The sequence below is a fragment of the Panthera tigris genome, chromosome D3 (assembly GCF_018350195.1).
Source record: "Panthera tigris isolate Pti1 chromosome D3, P.tigris_Pti1_mat1.1, whole genome shotgun sequence".
In the NCBI taxonomy this organism is placed as follows: domain Eukaryota; kingdom Metazoa; phylum Chordata; class Mammalia; order Carnivora; family Felidae; genus Panthera; species Panthera tigris.
In genome coordinates this window covers 66,860,450-66,888,423 of record NC_056671.1, presented here as the reverse complement: position 1 = coordinate 66,888,423, position 27,974 = coordinate 66,860,450, and the positions used below count along the sequence as shown (strand labels likewise).

Below are 27,974 nucleotides of genomic sequence, written 5' to 3'. Positions count from 1 at the left end.
TATGGAGACTGCTTAAGATTCTCTCTCCCTCTCCCTCTCCCTCTGCCTCTCCCCCTTCCCTCCCCCGCTTGTGCATGTGCTTTCTCCCAAAATAAATAAATAAACTAAAAAAAAAAAGAAGATTCTCTCTCTCCCTCTGCCCCTTCCCCCAAAAAATTAAAAAAAAAATAAATTTGGGAGTCTTCAGGGTATACAAATGTCAAGCTGTTAGAATAAATTAGATCACCAAGGAAGTGACCATGAGTAGAGATCTGTTCCTTCAAAAATACCATGGACAAACAACCCCAATATTTAGTGACTTAAAACAGCAATCGTCTATTCTCATGGATCTGTACTTGGATACGGATTTGCTTATCTAGGCTAGACTTGAGTAGGGTGAATTGGTTCTGTTCTAAGTGTCTCTCATCCTTCTCCTAGAACCAGTGGCCCAGCTCTGGCATGCTTTTTTTGTTTTTTGTTTTTTTGGGTTTTTTCCGTGGCAACGTCACAGGCACAAGAAAGAAACACGTAAGGCCTTTAGGTTCAGAGCTGGCACAGCATTGCTTCCTCTTTACTCTACCAGCCAAAGCAAGTCATGTAGCTGAACCCAAAGTCAAGGATCAGGAAAATTATAAGGCAAAGGCATCGATAATAACACCGCAGGGCACAAATTTGAGTTCAACAATGCAATTTCTCATAAGTCCAAGGACTGAGTCCATCCTGGAGCATTTAACTTTAAAAGGTAAATTTGAATACTACATCTACCCTGCCCCCCACATCTAATCCGGGGCCAAACATAAAGATTACCCTAGACATCGTCTTAATCATTGCTCCCCCTTACCTAAAGGAACTTTATTGAAGGCATTCATTCTTCGATTTGTGTCAACGGAATGAAAACATTGACTCCATAGTGCTACAGAGAAAATCTGTGGCAAGGTGGTCCAAGATGCCAAAGTGTGCCATCTAATGGTCTGAAGACAAAAACCAAACAACACTTAGGCAAACCATAAGAGACTCTTAAAAGCTGAGAATAAACTGAGGGTTGATGGGGGGTGGGAGGGAGGGGAAAGTGGGGGACGGGCATGGAGGAGGGCACCTGTTGGGATGAGCACTGGGTGTTGTATGGAAACCTGTTTGACAATAAATTTCATATTAAAAAAAAATCAAACCAAACCAAACAACACTTGACACAAATGATAAGGAGAAATTTGTATCTGAAATTGAAAACTACTCAGCAGCAGTATCTGATAGAATGTCTAACGTGAACGCATGAAAATGTACCACATGGACATCAACAGCTCAGCACCATGCCCCACACTCTGATTTTAAATAGGCCTGACCCAGTTGGGTTTTGTTTGTTTGTTTGTTTTTTCAAGCTACTAAGTTGCAGAATATGCATTTTACCCATTTCTTTGTTTGGAGGCAGATTTTTTTTCTAAGCCGAGACAACTGTTTGATAAATAAATTTTAAAAATTCCAGGCCTTTAAGTTTTGTCGGAAGTAGGAACATCAGAGGAACAATTCTTTCAAAAAGTATCATCTGCCATTATCAGCTTAGTCTACAAGCCTGGATTTTTGAAAAATAGTGGATCAGATAATGTGGTACTAGCACCTGTACATTATCTTATATTTTAAGCTGCTTTTGCTAGATCTGGAGATTTTGGGGGCTGAAGGAGCCTTAGAGAGCATAATCACCTAATTTTATAGATGAAGTAACAGAGGCCCAGAGAGGTTAACCTGATTCTTTTGAAAATAAAAGAATTGGACCACGTGAGTTGTGACCCAGGGGCGGGTGACACAAAGAGGTAACTGTGAGAGGTTTACCCCACCTCCTCTGCATCTATCCCCCAAATCTCCAGGCATCCCCCACGACCCTCCTCCTCATTAAGTATACAATCTAGTAAAACCTATGATTCACTGCAGAAGCAAAGCTTCCAGCAAGTCCCCCTGGATGCCGTCTCCCCTCTCCCAGCCCAGGGTAGAAATCCTGGATTGGTCACTGTCCACTTACAGGAACAACCTTCCTTCTCTGTCACCAGTGTCAAGTTTTGTGGGCCTTCAGAAACTGGAGAATTTGTTGGTATCCTGTGGTTTCTTTTATTTCCTTTATCCTCCTGTGTTCTCTCCCTACCTGATTTGCATTTAGGGCCGATTTTGGAGATGGTGTTTATGTGTGTCTGTGGGAAATGATACATTTCTTCTTCCCTATAGATACTAACTAGCTGGCCTATTTAAGCTTAATTTCTTCTTGGCAGATTAATTATTCTTTTTTTTTTTTTTTTTTTTTTTTTCTTTTGACTAGTGTCTCTTCCAGCAGCAGCACATGGGCCTCCAAAGTCCTTTCTGGGACTAATGTGCTGCTTTTCTATTTTCTATTTTAGGGGACCATGAGAAGTTCAGGAGGTGATTAATTTGCATACTTGGCCTCAATATCTAAAATTCAACATGATCAGACTCAGCCTCTTACTGCTGACAGCCTCTTAGTGTCTTTGTCAAAGACAAAGCTAGACACCAGTTACAATGGTAAAGATAGATTTTAATCAGTAATATACTGAGACTACTGAGAGGAATAGGAAAGAGAGTCGAATGTGAACTGAACTCAATTTTAATTTGTACAGAGGAGACAGGGCATTTTAAAGGGAGAATGAGAGAGAAGAAAAGGAGGTGAACAGGGGCTCTGTAAAGTCAAAAGATGGGAAAATGACAGAGGGGTGGTCAGTATAAATGTTGACTGGCCAGTTGGGACTGTTAGCTGGCAATTATCAAAGTTAGGATTCTACCCTCCCACAGACACTGGGAAACAAGAGGCCCTATTCTCTCTGAAGATTACATTTTAAAGGAATGGCTTTCAGGTCAGAAAGACACTCCTGAATTACAGGAAATACATATACATCTCAAAGGCACAGAGGAAGAAGTCACAATGTAGGCCTTTTTAAGGAAAATGTTGCAAGAAAGGATGGTCAGGGGCCTATTTTCAGGTTGGCTAGAACAAACAGTAAATACTTTTGGCAGCCTTGAGCTTTCTTTAAGGGGGGCTGGGGTCATCCTAAGGATGTGGCCTTCAGCTTTTAGGAACTATGTTACCGTTTAAGGGAGGGGCAGGAAAGTGGATGAAATCATTTGCCTTGAGAGTCTAGTTTCCATAGGCTGAGGTTGAGGCCTAGTGGAGAAGAGGGCTCAATAGAGGCCTGGCTAGTTTGATCAAAGATAGACTGTTTCTGAGTAATTTTAGTACATGTCATTTTCACTTTAAATTTTTAACAAATGTATTTGCCAAAGCCTCTGTTTCTTCATCTGTAAAATAGGAATATTAACATCCCATACAGCTCTGGGGAGTGTCAAGTACAGTGTATTTCAAAAGAAATACAATGCAAGCCTCACATGTCATTAACAACGTCCTCATAGCCACATTAAAAAAAAAAAAAGCAGAAGTTAATGTTAACAATTCACTTTATCTACCTAATATATTTAAAATATTTCAACAGGCAATCAACATTTAAAAATTAACGAAAGATTTGACGTTCTTGTTTTTGTCCTAAGCCTTTGAAATCCCGTGTGTACAGTCTTTCCCACTTTACAGCACCCCAACGGCCACCAGCCACATTTCCAGCTTTGAGCAGCCACGCGTGGCTGGCCACGGCACTGGACCTCACAGGTCTAGACAGCGGAGCCGACCCGCCTGGCTGACGTGAGCGTGGGGCGGGTCCTAGCCGGATGGGGGCGGAACTTCTGGGAGAGCGCGTTTGGGGCCTGCCCGGCTCCCGTAGGAGAGCGCTGGTCGTGGCGGCGCCACGTCCCCTGCGGCGGCGGGAGAAAGAACGGTCGGGCCTCGGGCGGCTCCGGGAGGCTATGGCCTTTACGTTATACTCGCTGCTGCAGGCGGCCCTGCTCTGCGTCAATGCCATCGCCGTGCTGCACGAAGAACGCTTCCTCAAGAACAGTGAGTAAGGCCGCGGGGCCGGGCTGGGCGGGGCGGGGGGAGGCGGCGGCGGAGCCCCGGGGGAGCGGTGCCCGGTCGGGCCGCGGGAGGGGCAGCCTGGGCCGGGACCGACGGGAGGCCGAGGGCTCTACTCTTAGGGCCCTTCCTTGACGGGAGGAAGCCGAGCCACTTCCGTCTCACGGAGTTTGAGCTCAACAACGGGGTGAAGATTGTTTAACAGGTGCGCCCTGTGTGCCGGACCCCCGGGGTCGGGATGGGGAGGGATACAGAAGACCCAGGGGCGCCCCTGCCCCTCCGGTTTGTTTAGGTTAGTAATTTAATGCACTCGTCTGTGACCGTTTTTAATGGTCAGAAACCTGGGATCTGAGTTTTTAGGTACAGAGGGAGGGGCGTGACTCATTTTGGAGTGTGGGTAATTAGAAGAATGAACTGATGGAGGGCCGTAGGGTTCCTGGTCTTTGCGGATAGGAGGAAAGGGACAGTGTTCGGATTATCAGGACATCCAGCTACCCACGTTCCTAGAAAAGTTTATGCAGCACAGCTTATTGGATGCCTACAATGTGCCAGGCTAGAATCTAAGAATAGCAAGATGAAGACACAATTATGTCCGCTGGTAACTCACAATACAGCGATTTGCGTGCCATCCCGGGCAGGCCACTTTTTGCTGTATGAGGCAAAATTAAGACAGGATAGTCTGTGATGTAACGTCATTTATCTGCACAGGTATGCCAGATACACAAAGTATACCATCATTTGTCTGCAAGCGTACCAGACATATCTGTGTAAATCACTGAAACTCAGACCCATGAGCAAGATTGGTTCATTTATTCCTTCAGATTTGTTGAGCACAAACTGTGTGCTGGGCCCATGTAATTAGTAGGTGGGGTTACAGCAGTCCCCCTGCCCTTCTAATGGAAATTCATTTAAATTAAAAAATGAACAAGGAATAATGACAAGTATGAAGAATATTGTGAAACAGAAGTGCAGGGAAACGCTGACGTGTGAATCTTTGAAAGCTTCGTGGATGAAGCGGGTCTAACCCAAAATCTGATAAGTGAGTAAACGTTAATTTGGTGAAGGCTAAAGGTTGGGAGAAGTTGGGAGGGTGAGGAGTAAAACTGAGTGTGAAAACTGGGGCAGGTGAAAACAAGGTCTTAAACAGAGTAGTGACATGACCAGATTCGTGTTATTTGCAAGATCCTTCTCACTGCAGTGGAGAACAGACTGAACAGGGTAGAATAGTGGATGTGGGAGGCACCATTTCAAACAGGGCAAATAGAAATGGTGGGTATCACATTAGTTGAATGGGTGTAATAATAACTAACACTGAACACCATGTACCAGGATCTGTATCAAGTGCTTTGCTTATATTATTAACTCGTGTAAACTTCACAACACCCTGTGAGATCGGTACTGTTTTCATCCCCACTTTACAGATGGGAAGCCTGACGCGCAAAAGAGAGGAAGTAACTTTTCTATGATCACACAGCTAGAAAGTGGCAGAGCTAGGATTCACCTTAGGCATTCTGACTCAGAAGTCTGTCTCCTCATTAGTATACTATGCAGAAAAGTAGAAAAGATCTTACGGGGGCTGGATTTTTCTCCCCCAAGAGATACATTGAAGTCCTAACCCTTGGTACCTGTGAAGATGACATTATTTGGAAATAGGGTCTTTCAGGTGTAATCGAGAAGGTCACACTGGATGAGGATGGCCAGTGAGGTGTCCATATATGGAGAGAGAGAGACACACAGGGAGAAGAAGGCCAAATGACAACAGAGGCAGAGAGTGCAGGGATGTAGGTAGACAGCGCACAATGCCGGGAATTACCGGTAACTACCAGAAGCTGCGAGAGGCATAGATGAGAACATTCCTCAGAGGCCCCAAAGGAACCAACTCTGCTGACGCCTTGATTTTGGACTTCCGGTCCCCAGAACTGTGAGAAAATAAATTTCTGTCGTGTTAAGCCGTCCAGTTTGCGGCACTTTGTTATGGTAGTCCTGGAGACTAATACCGATCAGGAGATATTTTGAAAGTAGAAAAAGCAGGATTTACTGTTTGGATGTTGGGAATGAGGGAGGGAAGAAAAAGTCAGAGTCAAAGATCTCCTGGTTTTCTGGCTTAAGCACCTGAGTGAAACATAGTACCTTTACCAAGGTGTAGAGAGTACTGGAAGAAAAATGAGGGCAGCAGTGGTGGGTAAGAAGGTGAAAAGATAGCGAAATAAGTTTTGGACATGGTGAGTTTGAGATTTCTGTGAGATAGGCAAGTGCAGATGTGGAATAGTCTGTTGGAGTTAAGTCTGTAGAACAGAACCAAGAGTCACAGGAGAGCTTGCATTTGAGTTTATCGAGCCAGGTGATGAATGAAGCCACCACGTAAAGAGAGAAAATCTCTCAGGGGAAGAATAGATGACAAAGAGAATTGGTGACCAGGACAGTCCCAGAAGCTCTTTGAGTATTTAAGGTTTACGTAGAGATGGGAGAACTGACAGGAGAAGTTGCTGAGTGAGCAAAACAAGAGAAGAGGGAACACGTAGCAGTGGGTTTCACAGAAGCCAAGGGGTGTTAGAAGGAGAGGTAGTACGCCAGTGGAACGTTCTGAGGAGTAAGATAAGGATGGAGAAGTGTCCTAAGCATTCAGAGTAATAGCAGTCATTGGTGATTCTGCACAGGTGGCTGTAACTGTGGATAAAATCCAAATTGGAATGTGTTGAGAAGTGAGTGGAAAGTGATAAAATGGAGATCACCATAGCAAACACGATAATAATGAAAAAGACGGAGATCTGCGAGAATTACCAAAATGTGACACCTCTAGAGACACAAAGTGAGCTGTTGGAAAAATGGCACCATTAGACTTGCTTGACAGAGGATTGCCACAAACCTCTGATTTGTAAAAAACACAGTATCGGGGAAGTGAAATAAAGGGAAGCAATGAAGCAAGGTGTGCCTGTCTAACGTTGCGTAAGTTGAAAGTGTACAAGGATCGTTGGCTACACAGGTATACTGCAGAACGCTTATTACCGCAGTTAGTGTTCTTCACCTCACATAATTGTAATTTTGTTGTTGTGGTTGTGGGGGCGAGAACATTTAAAATTTTCTCTCAAGGCAACTCTCAGGTATACAGTACAGTATCGTTAACCATGGTCACCATGCGGTACGTTAGATCCCTGGAACTCACTCGTCTTATCACTGAGTTCGTACCTTTGGACCAGGAACTTCCCATTTGCCTCACTGCTCAACCCCTGGCAACCACCATATTACTCTGTTGCTGTGAATTTGATGTTTGTAGATCCCACATGTAAGTGAGATAATACAATATTTGTCTTTGACTTAATTTCACTTGCTGTAATACTGTCAGGATATACTCACGTTGTCACAAATGACAGCTTTCTCTTTTTTGTGGCTGAATAATACTCCATTTTATATATACACCACATTTCCTTTTTCCGCTCATCTATCAGTGGGCACCTAGGTTGTTTCTTGGCTATTGTGAATAATGCAGTGAACATGGGCGTGCAGATATCTCAAGATAGTGATTTCATCTCTTGGATAAATTCTCAGAAGTGAGATTGCTGGATCATGTAGTAGTTCTGTTTTTAATTTTTTTGAGGAACCTCTACACTATTCTTCATCGTGACTGTACCCATTTACATTTCCCTCAACCAAGCACAAGGGTTCCCTTTTTCCACATCCTTGCCAGCATTTATTATCTCTTGTCTCTCCCCCCTCCCCCTGCATCTACAGTTTGGATGTTTTTTGTTTGTTTTTGTTTTTTATTTTGAGAGAGCGAGCACGTGAGCGCGAGAAGGGGAGGGGTAGAGAGAGGGAGAGACAGAATCCCAAGCAGGCTCTGCGTGGTTAGCGCAGAGCCTGATGGGGGCGCGAACCCACGAACCATGAAATCATGACCTGAGCTGAGATCCAGAGTCAGACACTTAACCATCTGAGCTACCCAAGTGTCTCTATCTCTTGTTTTTTGTTTTTTGGGTTTTTTTGATAATGGCCATTCTAACAGGTGTGAAATGATTTCTCATTGTGGTTTTGATTTGTATTTCTCTGATGATAAGTGATATTGAACACCTTTTCATATACTTGTTGGCCATTTTTGTGTCTTTAAAAAAATGTCTATTCAAATCTTCTACCCATTTTTTAAACATTTTATTTTGCAAGACAGCTTGGGATTCTCTCTCTCCCTCTTTTTCTGCCCCTCCCCTGCTCGCTCTCTATTCCTCTCTCTCTCTCTCTCTCTCTCTCTGTCTCACTTTCTCTCAAAATAAATACACTTTTAAAAAGATGAATATATTAACACTTAGTATTAATACTTAATATTATTGATGTACAGATTTAATGCAATGTCTATCAAAATTCCAGTTGGCTTTTTACAGAAACTGACACGTTGCTTCTAAAGGAAATGGACCCAGTATTGCCAAAATGATCTTGAAAGAGAATACAATGCCCAGACCTTACTCCAGACCTGCATTAATATTTTCCAGAAGTGAGGGGCGCCTGGGTGGCGCAGTCGGTTAAGCGTCCGACTTCAGCCAGGTCACGATCTCGCGGTCTGTGAGTTCGAGCCCCGCGTCAGGCTCTGGGCTGATGGCTCGGAGCCTGGAGCCTGTTTCCGATTCTGTGTCTCCCTCTCTCTCTGCCCCTCCCCCGTTCATGCTCTGTCTCTCTCTGTCCCAAAAATAAATAAAAAACGTTGGGAAAAAAAAATTTATTAAAAAAAATATTTTCCAGAAGTGAAGTTCACCAGTGTCTTTTCCAAAATTTCTGCAGGTGACTTAGCTTTTTGCCCCTAAATGAAAATCACTGCTACAAAACCGTTGGAATGCCCCGGAAATGTTAATACTTTGCCTCCTAGAACTTTGTCTTCATTTCCTCTTCTCTCCAGAAGTAGCACACATATTTTATCTGAACATGTGTTTTGAATATGGTCCCAGAGCTAAGGAAAAACCTACATTGTCATACCTTAAGTGGATAAGCTGTTTTAAAACATTTAAGGGACGCCTGGCTGGCTAAGTCAGTAGAGCATACAGCTCTTGATCTCAGGGTTGTGAGTTCAAGCCCCACATTGGGCATGGAGCCTACTTAAAAATAACAACAACAACACCTTTATTTAGAGGTGCCTGGCTGGCTCAGTTGGAGGACGGTAGGACTCGGTTGTGAGTTTGACCCTCATGTGATTACTACTACAAAAAAAAAAAAAAATAATAATAATAATAATAAACAAAATATCTAGCCGAACTATGGAAAGAGCCCAAATGTCCATCAGCTAGTGAATGGATAAAGAAGATGTGATATATATGCACAATGGAATATTACTTGGCCATCAAAAAGAATGAAATCTTGTCATTTGCAATGATGTGGATGGACTTAGAGTAATTGTGCTAAACAAAATAAGTCAGAGAAAGACAAATACCATATGACTTCACTCATATGTGGAAGTTAAGAAACAAAACAGAGAAACATATGGGAAAGAGGAAGAAACAAGCCATAAGAGACTCTGAATGATAGAGAACAAACTAAGGGTTGATGGAGGGAGGTGGGTGGGAGATGGGTTAAATGGGTGATGGGTATAAGGGGGGCACTTGTGATGAGCACTGGGTATTGTCTGTAAGTGATGAAGCACTTGAATACTCCTGAAACCAATAGTGTACTGTATGTTAACTAACTGGAATTTGAATAAAAATTTGACCAGATTTTAAAAAGTTAAATAGTAAAAAAAAAAAAACTAAACTAAATATGTTTTAAAATAGACTTTTAAAATATTTTAAGCATTTGTTAAATATTGCTTATGTAGGCTCTTAACTCTTGCCTAGATTTTTATAGTAACCTCCTCAGTGGTCCCCTCCCTCCAATTTTGTTTCTCTTTGTTCTACCCTCCATGAGAAGCTGAACATGTTCCTCAGTGGTTTGAAATTCTTGAATTTTCCAACATCCATAGCCTTTAATATAAAAGTCAGACTTCCTCGTGTGACTTATAAACTCACATCACATTATGATGTGTCCCTTCCTCCCTTTCCTTCCCTTCTTTGACCCTTCTGCAGTGTTTACCCCATGTGCCGTTCTTACCATGGTTCTCTCTCTTCTCTACGCATACTTCTCCGCCTTCAGTGACTTTGACTTAGGTCACGATGACCTTTAAGGCATATCTTTGCCATTTGCCTCTCCCAGAAACCATCACTGACCTATTCCATGGGCCGTAGCACCACTGCAGTTTCATTCCGTCTTTTCCAGTAGGCTGATGACAGGGATTCTTTCATTTTTACAATTCCATCAGTCAGCGAGTATTTTCTAAGTAACTGAATAATGTTACCATTATCGTATTCTTGCAATTCCTGATTTGAGAGCTGTATGTTTAATCAAATAGTTGAACCAGTACTTTGATTGCAGTGCAGAGAATGTGTTGTATCCTCTAGTGTTTCACAATGACACAAATTCCCTTTTTGTGCAAGGAAAAAAAAAAAAGACATAGTGAATTTTAATACCCGTCCAAATTATTCTTACTAGTTTTTGCTTATGGTGCCCAGTATGTATCCCTTTGACAAGGATCATGTCCACTAGTAGTTATGAGTGCTACAAAAGAAGCATTTCGTACATGAAACATTATGAGTCCACTCTGGCTGCCATAACAGAATATCATAGCCTGGGTGGCTTAAACAACAGAAATTTATTTTCGCACAGTTCTAGAGGCTGGAAGTCTGAGATAAGGGTGCCAACATGGTTGAGCTCTGGTGGGGGTATTCTGGCTTGCAGATGGCCGCCTTCTCACTGCGTCCTCACATGGCTAGGTGGAAGTGAGGAGGGGAATCGAGATCTCTTTCTTCCTCTTTTTTGTTAGGCCACAGTCCTATCAAATTAGTGCCTTGCCCTTATGACCCATGTAACCATACTTAGCTCCTTAAGACCCCATCTCCACGTAAGCTTCAACACAGGAATGTGGGGAGAACACAATTCAGTCCATCGCAAGTAATTAAAATATTATTACAAGGTATTTTGGTTCAGGGTTTAAGTGACTGCTCCAAAGCCAATGTAATATTAGAGTTTAGAGTAGTGAGATCTGTAACTATATGTCTGTAAATATATACTCCTGAAAAGCATTTGTTGAATTTCATCACAGATTAAGCAGAAATTATTACATCGGGCTGAGAATTACGTGGACCCACGAGAGATTAGTCCAAGTGTACCAGATCGTTTACTTCAATATTGATCTTGTTGATCAAAGTAGTTTTTTCTTTTTTTTAATGTTTGTTTAGAGAGAGCGCTAGAGTTCTCTCTCTCTCTCTCTCTCTCTCTCTCTCGCATGCGCGTGCACGGGGGAGGGGCAGAGAGAGAGAGGGAGTGAGAGGATCCCAACAGGCTCCGCGCTGTCAGCACAGAGCCTGATGCAGGGCTTGATCCCATCAACCATGAGATAGATCATGACCTGAGCCGAAATCGAGTTGTATGCTCAACCCAGTGAGCCACCAGGCGCCCCTTAATCAAGGTAATTTTTTAAAACGTATGTTAGAGTTCTTTGTGTAGTTTATTAGGTACTTTCACATCTGTGATTGGCATTTGATTCACATACAAACTTGATGACATTGACAAAGTGAAGCACACTTACCTCTTTTGCAGATATGGAAACTGATCTTAGAGAGGCTGAGATTTGCCCAGGGTCAGCCAGCCCTCAGAACAGTAGCTAATGCTTTTTCTTCAGAATGTATTTAGCTGAAGGTTTTTGGCTCAATCTGGATGGATTGCTATTTTGTGTATGACTTTTTGAAGTCTGGGCAGCAGAAGAACATGTTTGGTGTTTGCTAATAACTAACTTTTATATTTAATTCTATTCCTAAAATTATGGCAGCTGGCCAGTGCTGGCAGGTCTTATCATTTATTCTTTTCTAGGCCCTCTAGCTATGAAAGTGTCAAGAGAGCTGCAGAATTAAATCTTTCTCCTTTAAAAAAAAAAAAAAGGACAAAACTCTTTAAAGCTTTTGGCCAGTTTCCTTAGGAAAACAACCGAGACTCCCTAAGTAGCAGTTGGAGGGAAAGCTATTTGTTAGAATAAAAAAATAATCCATGGCACCTGGTCTTTTACTTGTCACTCTTGTGTTTGTCCATAGAATATCTAGACAGATGATTTACTCTCTACCCAAAATTTAGTTTTCATTCTAGGGACTTGAGAATAGAGACTAGGCTAAAGTTAACTGATAACTTACTGTTTATTTTTGAGACAGAGAGAGACATACTGTGAGCAGGGGACAGGCAGACAGAGAGGGAGACAGTCTCCAGCCTCTGAGCTGTCAGCACAGAGCCCGACACGGGGCTCAAACCCACAAACAGCAAGATCATGACCTGAGCCAAAGTCATATGCTTAACCAACTGAGCCTCCCAGGTGCCCCAGAAATTATGTTTTCTGATAAAAAACTGGGTGTGTAGAAACAAGTCCTTTTTACCTAGATCTAAGAGATTGTGGCTGTGGGTGGAAAGGATTGATTTTAGTAATGATAACTTCCGAAAAGCAAGTGAAGGAAATGAAACCAACAATTCCATTTAAAGCTGTTTTGGTTTGACTTGATTTGATTTATATATATATATATATATATATATATATATATATATATATAATTTATTCTCAAGTTGGCTGACATACAGTGTATATATACAGTGTGGTCTTGGTTTTGGGAGTAGATTCCCGTGATTCATCATTAAAGCTTGTTTTAAAATGTAATTTTAAATATTCAGAGTGATTCCTGAATGAAACCTCTCTACTTGTAGACTTTGTCTCTGCCCTCAGGGGGTTCATGCTCTGCAGAGGAACTTCTAATTGCAGAGGGGATTCTCCAGTGGATGAACATCTTTACAGGCTTTCTTTTGAAATTTCACTTTTCTTTATCAGTATAATGTATAGTGTGTGTGTGGTGTTTAAAGTCAAAAAGCTCTTCTGTTTGTAAAGAAAGATAGAAGCCTCCTGCCCCATCTCTTCAACCTGAGCTTCATTTCTTAAAAGCAGTTATTTTCAACTCTTCCAAGTTTCGAATCCCTGACTTACTGCTGTGGAAGGGTTTTTAGTATAATTATACCATCATCAGCACATTTGTTCTTGTGTGAGCACAAGTACACACACATTTCCCCTACCCCATCTCTCCCATTTTCAGCCAATTATTGGTGATATCTGTATTCCATATTTAACATTACTATCACTGAATATTGCTCACAGCTGAACAATAAAAAAAAACCGTGCTGTCATTCTTCTAGCTTTTTTTTGGTGGTTTGGTTATAGGATTCTAGATTGGAACTAATTTTTCTTCAGAGCTTTTTTTGAAGACATTGTTTCACTTAATTTTCTAATTTCCAGTATTGATGTTAAGAAGTCTGATGCCATTCTGTTTCCTGATTTTTTGTGCAACTTGACTGGTCTCTCTGAAAGGCTTTAGGGTGTTCTCCTTATCTTCAGAGGTCTGAGAATGTACAATAATGTGTGCCTCCCTCTGCCCCCCCCTCCCCCATTAAGCTCTTCTCTGATTGGGCCCTTTTGGCCTAAAGGCTCATGTCCTTCAGTTCTGTAATATTATCTCTTAATATTTCTTTGATAATTTCTTCCTGTTTTTCCTTCTCTCTGGAACTCCAGTTATTTTGACAGGTATATACCCTTTGTTAGCCTTGTCTAATAGGTTTTCTCAACTTAATCTGTCAACCTCTTGAACTTGTTATGCTAACATAGCAAGAACAAGAGCTCCATCTTGATTCCTTAATGTTCCTTTTTATGGCATCCTGTTCTTGTTCCATAGGTCCAATAGCTTTACTCTCTATAGATGTTCATTTTAAAAAATGTGTTGTGGGGTGCCTGGCTGGCTTAGAGCATGCGACTCTTGATCTTGAGGTCGTGAGTTTGAGCCCCATGTTGGGCATAGAGATTACTTAAAAAAATGAAATAAAAAATTAAACCAGTCACTGTAAATACATAAATAGTAAAAATCTTTTCTTCTACTTCTTGCATTGTCTCTTCCTCCGAGTCTCTTTTTCTGTTTTTGTTCTCTTTCCATGTTACAGATTGTTTCTTTTTGACTTCATTTTTTTTTTAATTTTTAAAAATGTTTTTATTTATTTTTGAGACAGAGACAGAGCACAAGCGGGGGAGGGGCAGAGAGCGAGGGACACACAGAATCCAAAGCAGGCTCCAGGCTCTGAGCTGTCAGCACAGAGCCCGACGCGGGGCTCGAACTCACAAACTGTGAGATCATGACCTGAGCCGAAGTCGGACGCTTGACCGACTGAGCCCCCCAGGCGCCCCTTGACTTCATTTTTAAGTGTAAGGCTCAGAGGGGCTCATTGGAAGCCATGGGTGTGGTTGGGGCTTGTTTGCTGGTGGGTCTCACTGGTGCTTAAAGTTGTCCGTTTTGCCGAGGATCCCCCCACCAGATATCAGCATCTGAAGTCTTTCTTCCTGGGCCGCTGGCCAATTACCAGAGTAATTTTCTGACTTCTTGCCTGCAGAATGTCAGTGTTCCGTGATCAGACTTAGAGGTGCGCGGGGAAAATGGGCAAGAGCCTGACACTTCGGTGTGCAGATTTTCACTCCCTCCGCTCACACTGGATACCCCTCACTCTGGAGCTTCTTTGGTTCTCTGCTGAGAGTGAACCTCTTGCCTTTGATGGTGTGAGTGGCACGCCCTTCTGTCAGGTCAGTCCGGGGACGGAGATGGGAGGGCAGGGGGCAGCCCACTGCTCATTTGTAGACTTTCATTGAGTCCTCTTTTTCCTTCCTGTTGTCCACACCGACGCTTTGAGCTTCCTCTCACCTTCCCAGGGTCTCAGTCTCAGCACCGTTCACCTCAGTGTTTCATTGTGTACTTCCTGCAAGGTGCAGGTGTCTAGCTTTCTCTTAGAGTCAGTCACTCTTCTTCATTTATTTCTTATTGTTCAAATTTTGATTGACTTCTCTGGCCTGGAAACGTGTCTCTTGTTAGTCTGTATTCTCTGTTGTCATTTTTAGTAGGGTTTCACAGGTGAAAGCTAAGATAAAAGTGTGTATCCATTGATGAGGTTCAAGGTTCAGGACATGCTGCCCCAAACTATGACACCTTGGCAGTATTGAGTATTTTCAGCTGAAGGAGTCTGAGAGAATGGCAGATGCAGGAAGGTCACCCTCCCCATCTGCTCCCGCCTTGCCTCCTTTCTCAAAGCAGGAGCTTAGTCTCCCTTGCCGATCTCACCAGAATGCAAGACTGTATAAACAAACCTTGTTACTTTCCCACCATTTATTACCCCCCATTCTCAGCTCAAACTCCTTTGTCTTATCAGTTCTTCACAGATGTATTGTTTCTTTGTCTCAAAAGTTTCCTGCTCTGGTCACTTCTTTGAAGTGACTGAAGCCTTCTCTGAAGTCTCCCAGGTACATGTAAAAAGTTAATAGAGTTTGTATGCTTTTCTCCTGTTTATCTGTTTTTATCAGTTTAATTTTCGGACGTAGCCAGGGACCCCAGGAGGGTCAGGGTCAACTTTTTCCTCCCCGGCCCCATCGTGTTGAACCAGAACCACACTGCATTTTCGTTGTGCAGAACTGTCACAGAGGCTTCTGTAAGCCCGTTATCCCAGCCATGTTGCTTTCCCATAGAAGTTTTCCTGTAGCAGTTATGCAGGTTGGACACTGACACCGCTGCTGGTGGGACGTCATTCTGTGTGTCCTGTGTGTCTGCGGAGTCTGATACGAAATCGTGTTGCCACACTGTAAGTAGGTGAAGGCTGGTGCCACAGTTTGAACTTAAATTACAAAAAGAGGATTGCCATTCAGTGGCGAATGCTGGCTGAGCTGCTGGAAGAGTGAGACAGTTATTTGGAGGAAAGACATTGTAGTAAAATTCGTCATACATTAAAAGCAAATGCTGGGAAAGCAGCATAAGTACATTTGCTTGCTGGAGAGAGTACATCTGGAGGTAGGAGGGTAACGTTGCCCAGGCAAGATGCAAGTATATTTTCTAAAATTATTTTTAGCTTGGATAGATGTATACATTTAATATTGGAGGACCTGCCCCCCTCCCCTAAAGCTACAATGGATTGATTTGTTCATGTTATAACTTGCTGTGTCGTAAAAATTAAGAAATAGAGTTCTTTGGGAGTCTGCGTCTGTGGTCCTAGAATTTACCTAATTTCCCCGTGTCCCAGATTAACCCAGATAATTCACTTCAATTCTACAAACATTCACTAAGTACTTGCGGTGGGGTGGGGGTACGGGAGAGTGGGAAGGTGAAGAAAGTATAAATTTAGTCCCTGTCTTCCAGGGTTTTATACAGTCTAATGAGAGACACTTGAAAACAACTAACCGCGAAGGAGAACAAAGTCACTACAATCAGTCAGCTATTTGGGGAACAAAGAGAAAGAAGGTTCATTATGCTATGAGAGGAATGTAGGAAAGGCCCTGACACTGAAGGCAGTGACTCAGAAGCTGTCTTTAACATGTACCACAATTAGTGGGCATTGAGCGTGATGAGGAACACGTGGAGGGTGGTGGTGGGATATAGGGCAAGAATGTGAGTTTAAGGAGTTTGAACTTTATTCAGTAGGCAGTGGGAATCATCACATGATTGTGAGGTGGAAAGATCTGACCCTTTAAGGGAGAAAACTCACAGGGTTAAGACAGCTAGATTACAGAGGCATCTGGTGAAAGAGTCTTGCAAGAGATGGTGTAGGGTCTGACTGTGATGGTGTCTGTACTGTGGGAGCCCAACAAAGAGTGACACCCCTGCCGACTGGGAAGGCCGTCAGCACAACACAAGCTAGGCCCTGAGGGGAGAGTGCTAGTCAGAACACATCAGCTCTGTTGTGAACTTGATTTTTAACTTACTTTTATCCCACAGCATATCTCGGTGTTGATGTGACACAAAAAAGCAAACAACCATTTTTTAACCTTTATTTCAACCAAATAAAAGTTGACTAAACGAGTTACAGTCTTGTTACCTGAGACTTGGTTCTTTCGTGTATAAAATAAAGACCGTCTTCGAGATTAAGGCCCAACCTGTCAGGAATTAAGCCCTACAGTCATGGCAGATACAAAATAATTGAAGATGTGGGCCTGAAATGCGGACAAGAGACAGCCTGCAGAAATGAGGACTTGTAGGTCTTCAGAAGAATGTATGACAATAAAGAAAGAACTAGCAGGTAAAGGGGAAAAAATAATGTTTTATAATATCAGGAAAATGATGCAGAAGAAGGTAAAAGACTCATTTACAGAGAATAAGTGGGGTAGCGGGCTCGGTTGCTCAGCTCTGAATTGAGAAATGAGGAGAGTGATGGAGGGGAAAGTCACCTGCCCTTGCTGGTGGGATGGAGCACAGCTCTCAGAAAGCCTAAGCAAGCGCCACCAGCTAGGTGTCCCTTAACATTTCCTCAAGTAATGTAGCCGGTATGTCTCAGCTGCAACATTTTCATACTGATAATTGTGTTGGATCTTAGAAATTCTGATTTGAGCTAATTAATTATTGAGTTTGACAGTATGCCTTGCTTTTCAGTTTTGACCTGGAAAATGTTTTGTTTAAAAAAGGAGGAAAGGGGCGCCTGAGTGGCTCAGTCAGTTAGGCATCCGACTTTGGCCCAGGTCACGATCTCACGGTTCGTGGGTTCCGGCCCCGTGTCGGACTCTGTGCTGACAGCTCAGAGCCTGGACCCTGCTTCGGAGTCTGTGTCTCCCTCTCTCTCTCTGCCCATCCCCTGCTCGTGCTCTCTCTATTTCTCTCTCTCAAAAATAAAGAAATATTAAAAGAAAAATTTTTAAAAGGAGGAAAAAACCAGTCAGCATGTCACAACAATCCTATTCACTGAATTAAACACCGTGGAATAATTTAGACCTTATATATAAAGTACTATATAATATAGTACTTTATAAAATCAAACTGGAAATAAGATTGTTGCTGTTATCAAAAAGTAAAGAATATACAATATTTAATCAGTACTGTATAACTTTGAAGTCAGATGCCTTTATATTTTATGTCTTTAACAATGACTCAAGCTAATTTTTCAGAAGATGACTAATGAGGAAGCAAGGTGAGTGCATAATAAATTTTAACACAGCTAATCATTTTTATATCCTGCAGTTGGCTGGGGAACAGACCAGGGAATTGGTGGATTCGGAGAGGAGCCAGGAATTAAATCTCAGCTAATGAATCTTATTCGATCTGTAAGAACTGTGATGAGAGGTAAGAAGAAAAACTAGTGAAAACACTCTTTAAAGTTTTAATTTTGCGGTGTTGGTTTAAGTAGCAAAGCTTCCGAGGGTGAACATCATCACATACTGTTTTTGTGGCAATTTTTTTTGTCTTTAGCCTGGCTTTACTGTTCAGAAGCTACTGGTTTCTTTCTTAGTTTACCTCTCATTTCTGTCTAAACCACTTGAAGCAAATGGAATGCTCAGTGGTAGAATCTGTTCGCATGACCGGAAACCTGTTCTCAGACCTGAAAGCAGTGTTCTTGCCTTTTGGAACTTCTGTTGCTTCAAGTAGTAAAGTCATCTAGAGTCCTACAAGGCTTTTGAGAGAAGAGCAAAAGTCCTGTGTCTGCCATTCTATTGGAAATTATTTTAGTGCAACTGAAGAAAAAAGGGTTCAAAACTTATTTAAAACAATTAAAATTAGGGCCTCTCTCTCTCCCTCTTTATTAGCTGTTTTGATCACAGCTTTGGATAGAATGGTAAATAAGTTCACTCTCAATTTAGTGGTGAAATGGGTTACCTGGCTGGCTCAGGAGCGTGCCGCTCTTGATCTCAGGGTCGTGAGTTCGAGCCCCATGTGGGGTGTAGAGATTACTTAAATAAATAAAAGTTAAGAAATTTAGTGGTGAAACTGGAGTCTTTGCTCTTTGTTTTTGTTGTTTGTTTGGGGGCGGGGAGGAGCAGAAGGAGAGGGAGAGAATCTCAAGCAGGCTTCATGCCCAGCCCTACCCAGCATGGAGCCCCACTCAGGGTGAGGCTTGATTTCACAACCCATGAGATTATGACCTTAGCTGAAATCAAGAGCTGGATGCTTAACTGGCTGAGCCACCCAGGCGCCTTGTGCTCTTCATTTGTAACATCAAGTGTCACAGCCATGTGGGTCTACTTCCGCCTGGGTCCACTGTGCTGCTGTGTTCCCAGCATTGCACCAGCACCATTCACACATGCTTCGTATTGATCTCGTTGCACCAGGTGACGCTTACCCCAGTCACACAAGCCCTCTTTATAATAAGTTTTGGATCGTATGATCCAGTGCACGTTCCTTTGTTACAAGTGTTTGCAACATGATTATGAATGACCTTGGTAGAGATTTTCATCCTTCCTGGATGCTAGTAACTATTACTTTTTTTCTGCTATTTTCTTTATAGTAACAAACTGTTTTTTTTTTCTTTGCAGTGCCATTGATAATAATAAACTCAATTGCAATTGTATTACTCTTATTATTTGGGTGAAGAACAGTGGGGGAAATGAAGACTCAGAAGAAGAGATGCCAGCAGAAGTTATTACTTTGGTCATTATTGGAATATACATGTCTTCGCTGGTCGTCCTTGCACTTGACAAAAATGTAAACCTGACAATAAAACCAGAGTCCTATTTATCTGATTTTTTTACAAATGTTGCATTTATAATTTCATTATAAAAAAAATTAGGTCATCAGAGGCAGTAACAATCCAAGATTGGGATACATTTGATTGCTAACTATTAATAAAAGTTCATGCTATGGTAAAGATTGTTAAAAGGGTACAGGACTGTCACGTTTATAGAGATTTTTCTCTCTCACTTCTCAGGGATAAATTTTCAATGTTTTGAAGTTCCTCATGACGTGGCTATGATGTGAGAGTGTTTATCTTCCTACATAAAATTTAAAGGATTTTTTAAAAGTGATTACTACAGATAAAATGATAAATAGGTAATTTGGATAATTTTACTTTGAACTCTTTATTTTGTCTATGTATCATCTTGGCTGTGACAAATTCAAATTTATAGAACTATTGAGCAATACTCTCTGATTGCAGGGAGAATTCTAATTTTGTGAGTCAGATAGTCGCATGATAGTTGTGCTTTTTTTTCGTGCGTTTGTTATTTTATTAATTGGCCTGAATGATGAGAATAGACCACTCTCTACATATTTCCATTGGTAGAAAAATCTGTGTGAAAAAGTCTACGCCCTTTTTTCAATAATGACTTTTTAAAAATCTGCATAAATATTAGGCTGCAAGAGCAATCCTGAACGATCACAATTAAACTATACTATATAAGACTATTATGAAGTATTTACCTCTCCCCCAAATTATCACATTTCCGTTTTTTGGAGTAGCAAATTAAGGGGTATAATTCTTTATTCTGTCTGTCAATAGAGAGTCATGCTGGATAAGTTTTTCGTTTTGTTTTTATGTCTTAGACCATCCCATATTTGCTCATCCATTAATACAGTTTTATGCAGGAAGATTCAAACTATGTAAATGGTTTTTTTCTGGAAATTATCAGTTATGATAGTTTAAAGGAATAGAATGCCATCTTTGTTATAGGACAACATTTGTAAATAAAGTTAAATTTCCAAGTCAAGCATTTGTTTTTTGTACCTTACCTGTCAGTGTTAACTGAATCCCGTTTCGTGTGTGACACTTGTTTTATACTTGCTTTGCTGTAAAATCACTGAGCATGGGTTTAATGAAAGTAAACATCACACTTTTTTTCTTCAGTGAATTAACTGAATTGCTCATTGCATCAAAGAGACTCATGAGCAACTTTTATTCCATGACTTAAGTTACTTCTAGAACTTTGGAGCAGGTATTGAATGCCTGTTGGCCATGCCTGAATTAGATGATCTTTGGGCCGCAGGCTCGCAGCTGAACTGAAAAGATGTACCTGGGATTCGTAGTTGATTATCTGGCTCATGTGAGTAACTAACATATAACATAAGTTAGAGGCAGTGTTCTTTTGGCCTTACGAAGATCCGATGCAGGAGCCCAAGTTTAATCCACTGGACAGATTCAAAAGATGCAGTTGTTTGAGAGCACTCCGAGGCTGTACAGAATTTTTAAAGGAAAGAAAAAAAGAGACCTTGACCTGATGCCATTTCTCGTGTAAAACTTTACAGCACAACTTCACGCTCATTTAGTGGCAGGGCACTGCCCGAGTTCACGGTCTGTTGGAGAGCAGTCACAGCAGGGCAGGATCAGAGTATTCCGTAGCAAAGTGGTTCTGAGGAAAGTGGAGCACTGAACATCAAAATATTTCATCTCTGGAGGCCACTTAATGCGATTCTAGCTTCAGTGCCCTTGAAGGCAGGTCTGTAAGCGTTCACAGGTTAGCCCCGATTTCCCCAGAGCAGCTGTGATTCAGTAACCATAGTCTCTCATTTAGTTGACAATAACTTCAGTGTCTGCTTGCCTGCCTACGTCCTCTCCCTTAGCCATTCTCAGTATTAGCAATTGGTGATTGTTCTAGACTCCACATATCCATGTTTATGGTCCTTACGTATTCCGTGTCTGTACACCTCTGACCTGTCATGAAGGATCTTGGCTCAAGTATATACATGTTAACCAAATCCATACCCTAAACCTTAATTAAGTACAGTGGTTTTCAAATTTGTTAATGGTAGAACCAGATTGCAAAAGGGAGAACACAACTAATGTTCCATTATCTACAACAGATAGGAGCAGTCCATTTATTTCTAGTTGAAGCAGAGTTAGGGTCCCAGGCCCATTGTTTCACCTCCACCCTACTCTTGTCACCCTTCCTAAGGCACTTCCACAAAACTCTTAAGTTATCAAGACACTGGTAAAAAAGTTATCTTTAAAAAAGAGTATATAGAGTAGGCAATGTGATCTGCGGTCTATAGGTATATGCTGTCACGAGTGTATATGTACTTCTGAAATGACTTGAAAGCAATATATATTTGAATAGTAAAAAGAGTGGGAAGCAGGATATTTCTAATACGCCAAGCAGAACCTTTCATCACAAGACAAATTTCCTACAACCTCAGTTGTTTCCGGTTGCTTCATCTGCAAACTTGGTCAATAACTATTTCAGAACAGAAATCTGCTCCAGGTGATGTATATATGTATACCTTTTCCAGATCACTAACCTTTGACTCTAGATGTACCTCAGCCAAAGAGATATTCTCCTGAAGTAAATGTTTTTGGTGAAATAAATCACTTTCTGAGTGCCTCATGGTTTCAAAGTTATTACCAATAATAAAATTTTGATACTAAGCAAAATGGAATTATTTTTTGCCAACCTCTTCCTTGGCCCTTGATTGGTCATTAGATGCCAGTCATTGTGAAAACATTCTGTGCAAGAACCTGGGACACATAGTGGGCAGTGTCTAAGGGTATTGATCAAGGTGAGTTTTATAATCCTACTGTTTTTGTTTCAATTCTGTCACTGCCTTCTTCACTCCCCTATTGGGTTTTCACACCATCTTTTTCTTTTCCAAATTTAGTCCCTCACTTTTTTTTGTCAGTAACTTTGAAAATGGTTTTTCATTACTGTAGTTGACATACAATGTTACTACTTTCAGGTGTACAACATAGTGATTTAACGGTTCTATATATTATGCAGTGCTCACCTCCATAGGTGTAGTTACCATCTGTTTAGATATCCCATCCCTTCTTTACTCCTCTTGCCCTTTGGCAAGCAAAATTATTTCCTTTCTTTTAAGGAGGAAGCCATTAGTCCTGTTTAATTCCACATTCTCTTGAATGACACCATTATTTGTATTACTGAATTGCCCAAGCCTGAAACGTAGTAATTATCTTGATGCCTTCCTCTCCCTTAGCAATTTAATCTGTCAACAATTTCTATTTTACCTCATAAGATCTCTTGAGTTTGTCTGTTTCCCCACATTTTAGTTTAAGCACCTCTTTTGTAGCCCTGTAGGAGCTTCTTACCTTGCATATGTTTTGGCCCCTCTCCCGTCTGTCCATACTGCAGGCAGAGTTAACATTTAGAAAAATGCAAGTTTTTTTTTTTTTTCCCCTGCTGAGGTTAGATATATTTATCTGGAACACGTTTGTTACATAATACAGTAAACAGACAATAATTTAGTTAACTAATCTTTAGGAAACGATTCCATAAGTTTATAGAAGGAAATACTAGGAAATTTGGTTCAGATTATCATGTTACTTCATAATTCATTAGTAAGAAAATATTTTTTTCATAATTCAGAGTTTTAAAAAATTAATTTACAATACCAAAATAATGTTACCACAATATTTTGGTTTGCTAAAGACCAGGGTTAAATTTTTTCAGGAATAGAATTTAGTGATTCATCTCTTATATATTACACTCAGTGCTCATCCCAACAAGTGCCCTCCTTAATGCCCCTCACCCATTTAGCCCATCCCTCCACCCAACACCTGCCAGCAACCCTCAGTTTGTTCTCTGTACTTGAGTCTTTTATGGTTTATCTCCCTCTCTGTTTTTATATTATTTTTGCTTCCTTATGTCCATCTCTTTTGTATCTTAAATTCCACATATGAGTGAAATCAAATTTGTCTTTCTCTAATTTCACTTAGCATAATACACTCTAGCTCCATCCATGTTGTTGCAGATGGCAAGATTTTCTTCTTTTTGGTCGTTGAGTAATATCCCACTGTATATATATACACCACATCTTCTTTATCCATTCATCTGTCGATGGACATCTGGGCTTTTTCCATACTTTAGTTGTTGTCAAGAGTGCTGCTATAAACATTGGAGTGCATGTGCCCCTTCGACTCAGCACTCCTGTATTCTTTGGATAAATACCTAGTAGTGTGATTGCTGGGTCGTAGGGTAGTTCTATTTTTAATTTTTTGAGGAACCTCCATACTGTTTTCCAGAGTGGCTGCACCAGTTTGCATTCCCACCAACAGTGCAAAAGGGTTCCCCTTTCTCTGCATCCTCGTGAACATCTGTCGTCTGAGTTAATTTTAGCCATTCTGACCGGTGTGAGGGGGTATCTCACGGTGGTTTTGATTTGTATTTCCCTGATGATGAGTGATGTTGAGCCTTTTTCATGTGTCTGTTAGCCACCTGGATGTCTTCTTCGGAAAAGTGTCTATTCATGTCTTTTGTCCATTTCTTCACTGGATTGTTTGGTTTTTGGGTGTTGAGTTTGATAAGTTCTTTATAGGTTTGGATACTAACCCTTTATCTGATATGTCATTTGCAAATATCTTCTCCCATTCCATCAGTTGCCTTTTAGTTTTGCTGATTGTTTCCTGCACCGTGCAGAAGCTTTCTATCTTGATGTGGTCCCAATAATTCATTTTTGCTTTTGTTTCCCTCACCTCCAAAGACGTGTGGAGTAAGAAGTTGCTGCAGCTGAGGTCAGAGAAGTTGTCTGTTTTCTCCTCGAGGATTTTGATGGTTTCCTGTGTTACAGTTAGGTCTTTCATCCATTTTGAGTTTATTTTTGTGTATGGGGTAAGAAAGTGGTCCAAGTTCATTTTTCTGCATGTCACTGTCCAGTTTTCCCTATGTCATTTGCTGAGGAGACTATCTTTTTTCCATTGGATATTCTTTCTTGCTTTGTCAAAGATTAGTTGGCCCACATTTGTGGGTCCATTTCTGGGTTCTCAATTCTGTTCCATTAATCTGTGTGTTTGCTTTTGTGCCAATACCATACTGTCTTGATTAGAGCTTTGTAATACAGCTTGAAATCTGGAATTGTGATGCCTCCAGCTTTGGTTTTCTTTTTCAGGATTGCTTTGGCAATTCAGGGTCTTTTCTGGTTCCATACAAATTTTAGGATTGTTTGCTCTAACTCTGTGAAGAATGCCGGTGTTATTTTGGTAGGGATTGCATTGAACATATAGATTGTCTTGGGTAGATAGATATTATAGACATAGATATATAAATATATAGATATATTATCCACTTGCTTAGAAGCCTTCAGTGCTGTTTTAATCTGGTTGCGGCTCTTAGTTCTCATGGGTAAACTAGGAAATTTCTTTTCCTTCAAGTATGTCCTCACATAGAAAATAGACTTAGCAAATATGAATAATAAGACAAAAACAACTCTCAGACCCTGTGTGGAGGAAAACACTTTCCAAAGCAAAGTGTTCTAGCCCACAACATGGCCAACTGCAGCTCTGGACAGAGGGGATGTTGGATGGGTTCTGGCATAATGGGTCCCCAGTCAAGGGGTCCCAGAGTGTGATCCTATTATGTCAGACTGCTCCAGAACGTCTTTCATTTAGTCCTTTTCATAGAGATTGCATAGGATGATCAACTGCACTGAAGGAGTTTAATTTGAATCAAAGGCAGCAATGGGATCAAAGTAGAGCCTCCTAACATGTGCATGGGAGGGGAGCAGTGAGGGACATGGTTCCATGTACCTCAAGGAACTGCTCCCCTAGGGACGACAGGCAAGACCTGTGGTAGCTCTCTCTGATGAGAGGCAGGGTGCGAGAGTTGACAGCTTAAGGTTTTGTAATAGCTGATGCAGGAAAAGAGGAACCTCGCTGCCTAAGGAAGTGGTTAATAGACAGCTACAAGTGCCAGACGCTATTCTGGTTGCAAAGCAGGAAATGACTCCGGAGACTGAGTATTTCAAGGAAAATATCAAGGAGATGACTTCCAATATCCCTCCAGAAGAGGCAAGAAGTAGTGGAGCGAGGTAGGGTGTGGCAAAGAAAGGTACTCAATACTTGGTTCACCAGTGGTGCTGTAGGACACAGCTGCTGAGCAAAGGCAGAGGTTTTGGTTTCTTCTCTTCCATTTGGGGCTGGCTGGTCGTGCCCTTGAGAGTGAGAGTGTGAAGAACAACTTTTCCCTCTGGAAGGTGCTGAAGGAGCAGAACTGAGCGGACAATCTAAACGGTTAGGGAGCTGCTGGCGGATGGGGCGGAGTTAGATAGGGAGAGGAGGGACTTCCGGTGCGCCCCTCGGCCCAGTTTCCGGTGTCCAGCGGCCGCTTGCCTGGCGCCCTGGGCTGGTCTCGAGGACGCTGCGGACGGCGAGGCTGTGCTTACTTTCCTGGTAGCGGGGCCTTTGGTGAGGACGGCGTGCGGAGCAGGGGTGAGGAGCCGCTCTGGGACGAGCGACCACTCACCCATATGGAGGCTGCATTTCTTTATGAGAGGGCTCGGGGATACACCGGTTGCGTCCCTAGACCACCCCCTCTTGGGCCGCGGACCAACCCACGCGCGCACTCAGTGAGGACGGCCCCACCCCTCCGGGTGGGGGCGGCACCGCGCATGCGCGCAGCACTGTTCTTTGAGCTTAGGCCGGGCCCCGGGGGCGTGGGGCAGTCCGTCGCCCTGGGACACATCGCGAGTCAGGTGTGGTAGTCATTCTTCAGAATGTGCCCCTGGACTGTATTTTGAAGCTGGCGTCCCTGTGGGTCAGTCTGGCCAGGTCCTGGAGTTTGCACTGGGCCAGAGTGCAGTGGCCAGTCTTGGGGCCCTTTCCCACTCGGGATGGAATCGCAGTTGTTAGTGCTGATAGACCTTTGTTTTTGGAATCCTTCCAGTTAGTGACCAGCATGCATGAGTTAATTCACAGGTCTGTATTGAGCGATGAGTAGTGCAGCGGAAAAGGAACACAGCCCCTTTCCTCACGGAGCTTAACAGTTGGCACCGAGCAGGAAGGAGCACGCTGGGAGGTCCTGGCCCAGCCCTGGGAGAGGAGTTGGACTCTGGAATGCCAGAGGAAAGAATGCTAATCTGAAACCTATGTACCGCAGGAGTTGGCCAGGGAAAAGGAGGACGTAGGTGATGGCCAGGGGTGGTAGAAGTCAGGGAACAAAAGTGGTTCCAGACAAAAGTCCAGCGATGAGGGAGGCAAATGTAGGCCTTGGGGCCGACCTGATTGCCATGGAACTTTGGTGTGGGAGTAGACAAGTTGGAGAGGTAAACCAGGGCTCTGCACACCCGTGTTCATTGTTCAGACTTCATCCTGAGAGGACAGTGCAGATCAATTGGAAGATTAAGTGGATAGTGACTATTTAATAGTATCATTTTTTGAGTGCATACAGTGGTTCTAGACTTTTCTACCGGAAGTACATTGGGAAGAAAAGAGAATTTGTATTCTCGGGGGGGGGGGGGGGGGCTGGCGGGTCTAGGAGGCGTATATTGAAAAGCCACAACCTCCCAGGAGAAAATTGTTTATTGAAGTCTGGTTTAAATATTTACACAAGATTTGAATGGCATACCAAAGTATGTACTTGGCTTGGTATAAAATGTTTTCCCAAATGCTCAAGTTATTCTAATGCTTTACAACCTTGCATCATATCATACTACTATTTTTGTAGTTCTTGATAATCCATCATGTACCCTCCCCCAGATACATAACCCAGCCTTTCCATGTGGGGAACACTGGTCACAATACATGTATTACTTTCTTTAATCATCCTATCAACCGTTACAGGTGGGTGTAATCTTTCTACTTAAGCAGTGATAGAAACTGAGGCTGAGAGGTTAAGAAAATTGCCCAAGTTCACACAGCTGGTGAGCTGCTATTCAAACATTCACTGCACTGCTTCGCTTCAGGGAATGGATTTGGGGTGGAAATAAGATTTGAAGCAGAGACGGCATCTAGGAAGTTGTTGAAATAGGCTAGGTGAGAGGCGATTTCAAAACGAAGATCGTTTTAGCAATGATGAAGGAAAGCGAGTGGGTTCAAAGAAGGTAGAACTGACATGGTTTGGCATTTGACTGGATGGGAGCAAGGAGTGAGAGAGCCTGGTGGCCGCATCAGGGTTGCTGGGGTTGCCATTCACTCACTCACAAGAATTGCAGGGAAAAGAGCAGCTTTGAGGGTAACGAGGGCTTGTTAGATTGAGATGCGCCGCGATATTCAAGGGGGGCGGTCCTTCTGAAGTATCTTGCAGAGTTCCTTTTGGCACGAGAGAGAATTTACTTTTCTTCTTCGCATTGAATATATGCCATTCGGTCTCAGTTGTTGATGACTTCCTAAGGTATGCTGCATATATAACCTGTTCAAACTATGGGAGATGGTGGGATATGGCCCCAAGATAAACACAAAAACATGGGACTACTTGTGAAGCCTCTACAGTTCTTTTGGAGGCGACACATTTATTTTACGATTATATTTTAGCAAACACTACCTCATAGTTCAAGTAACAAGTATGACG

At 42.2% G+C, this 27,974-nt stretch overlaps 2 protein-coding genes and 1 long non-coding RNA gene across 7 annotated transcripts in view; all 3 read left to right on the top strand.

The window, feature by feature from the left end:
- The first annotated feature begins 3,722 nt into the window (after positions 1-3,722).
- Positions 3,723-20,453, top strand: IER3IP1 (immediate early response 3 interacting protein 1). The gene is made up of 3 exons (XM_042961768.1): positions 3,723-3,919; positions 17,995-18,096; positions 19,284-20,453. The coding sequence occupies exons 1-3, from the start codon at positions 3,829-3,831 to the stop codon at positions 19,337-19,339; spliced, it is 249 nt and encodes an 82-aa protein (XP_042817702.1). The 5' UTR covers positions 3,723-3,828; the 3' UTR covers positions 19,340-20,453.
- On the top strand, positions 4,868-6,855 carry LOC122232467. The gene is made up of 2 exons (XR_006209803.1): positions 4,868-4,973; positions 6,592-6,855. It is a non-coding gene; the product is annotated as an uncharacterized LOC122232467 (long non-coding RNA).
- A 5,025-nt stretch (positions 20,454-25,478) lies between the features above and the next one.
- HDHD2 (haloacid dehalogenase like hydrolase domain containing 2) overlaps positions 25,479-27,974 on the top strand; it is a 36,403-nt gene continuing 33,907 nt past the window's right edge. The window contains exon 1 of one of the 5 annotated variants that reach the window (XM_042961767.1): positions 25,479-25,497. The gene's annotated coding sequence lies outside the window, so the exon portion shown is untranslated. Of the gene's footprint in view, positions 25,498-25,653; positions 25,898-26,084; positions 26,161-27,384; positions 27,798-27,974 lie in introns of those variants that run through there. The other 4 variants (XM_007080546.3, XM_007080548.3, XM_007080547.3 and 1 more) reach the window with 4 other exon arrangements.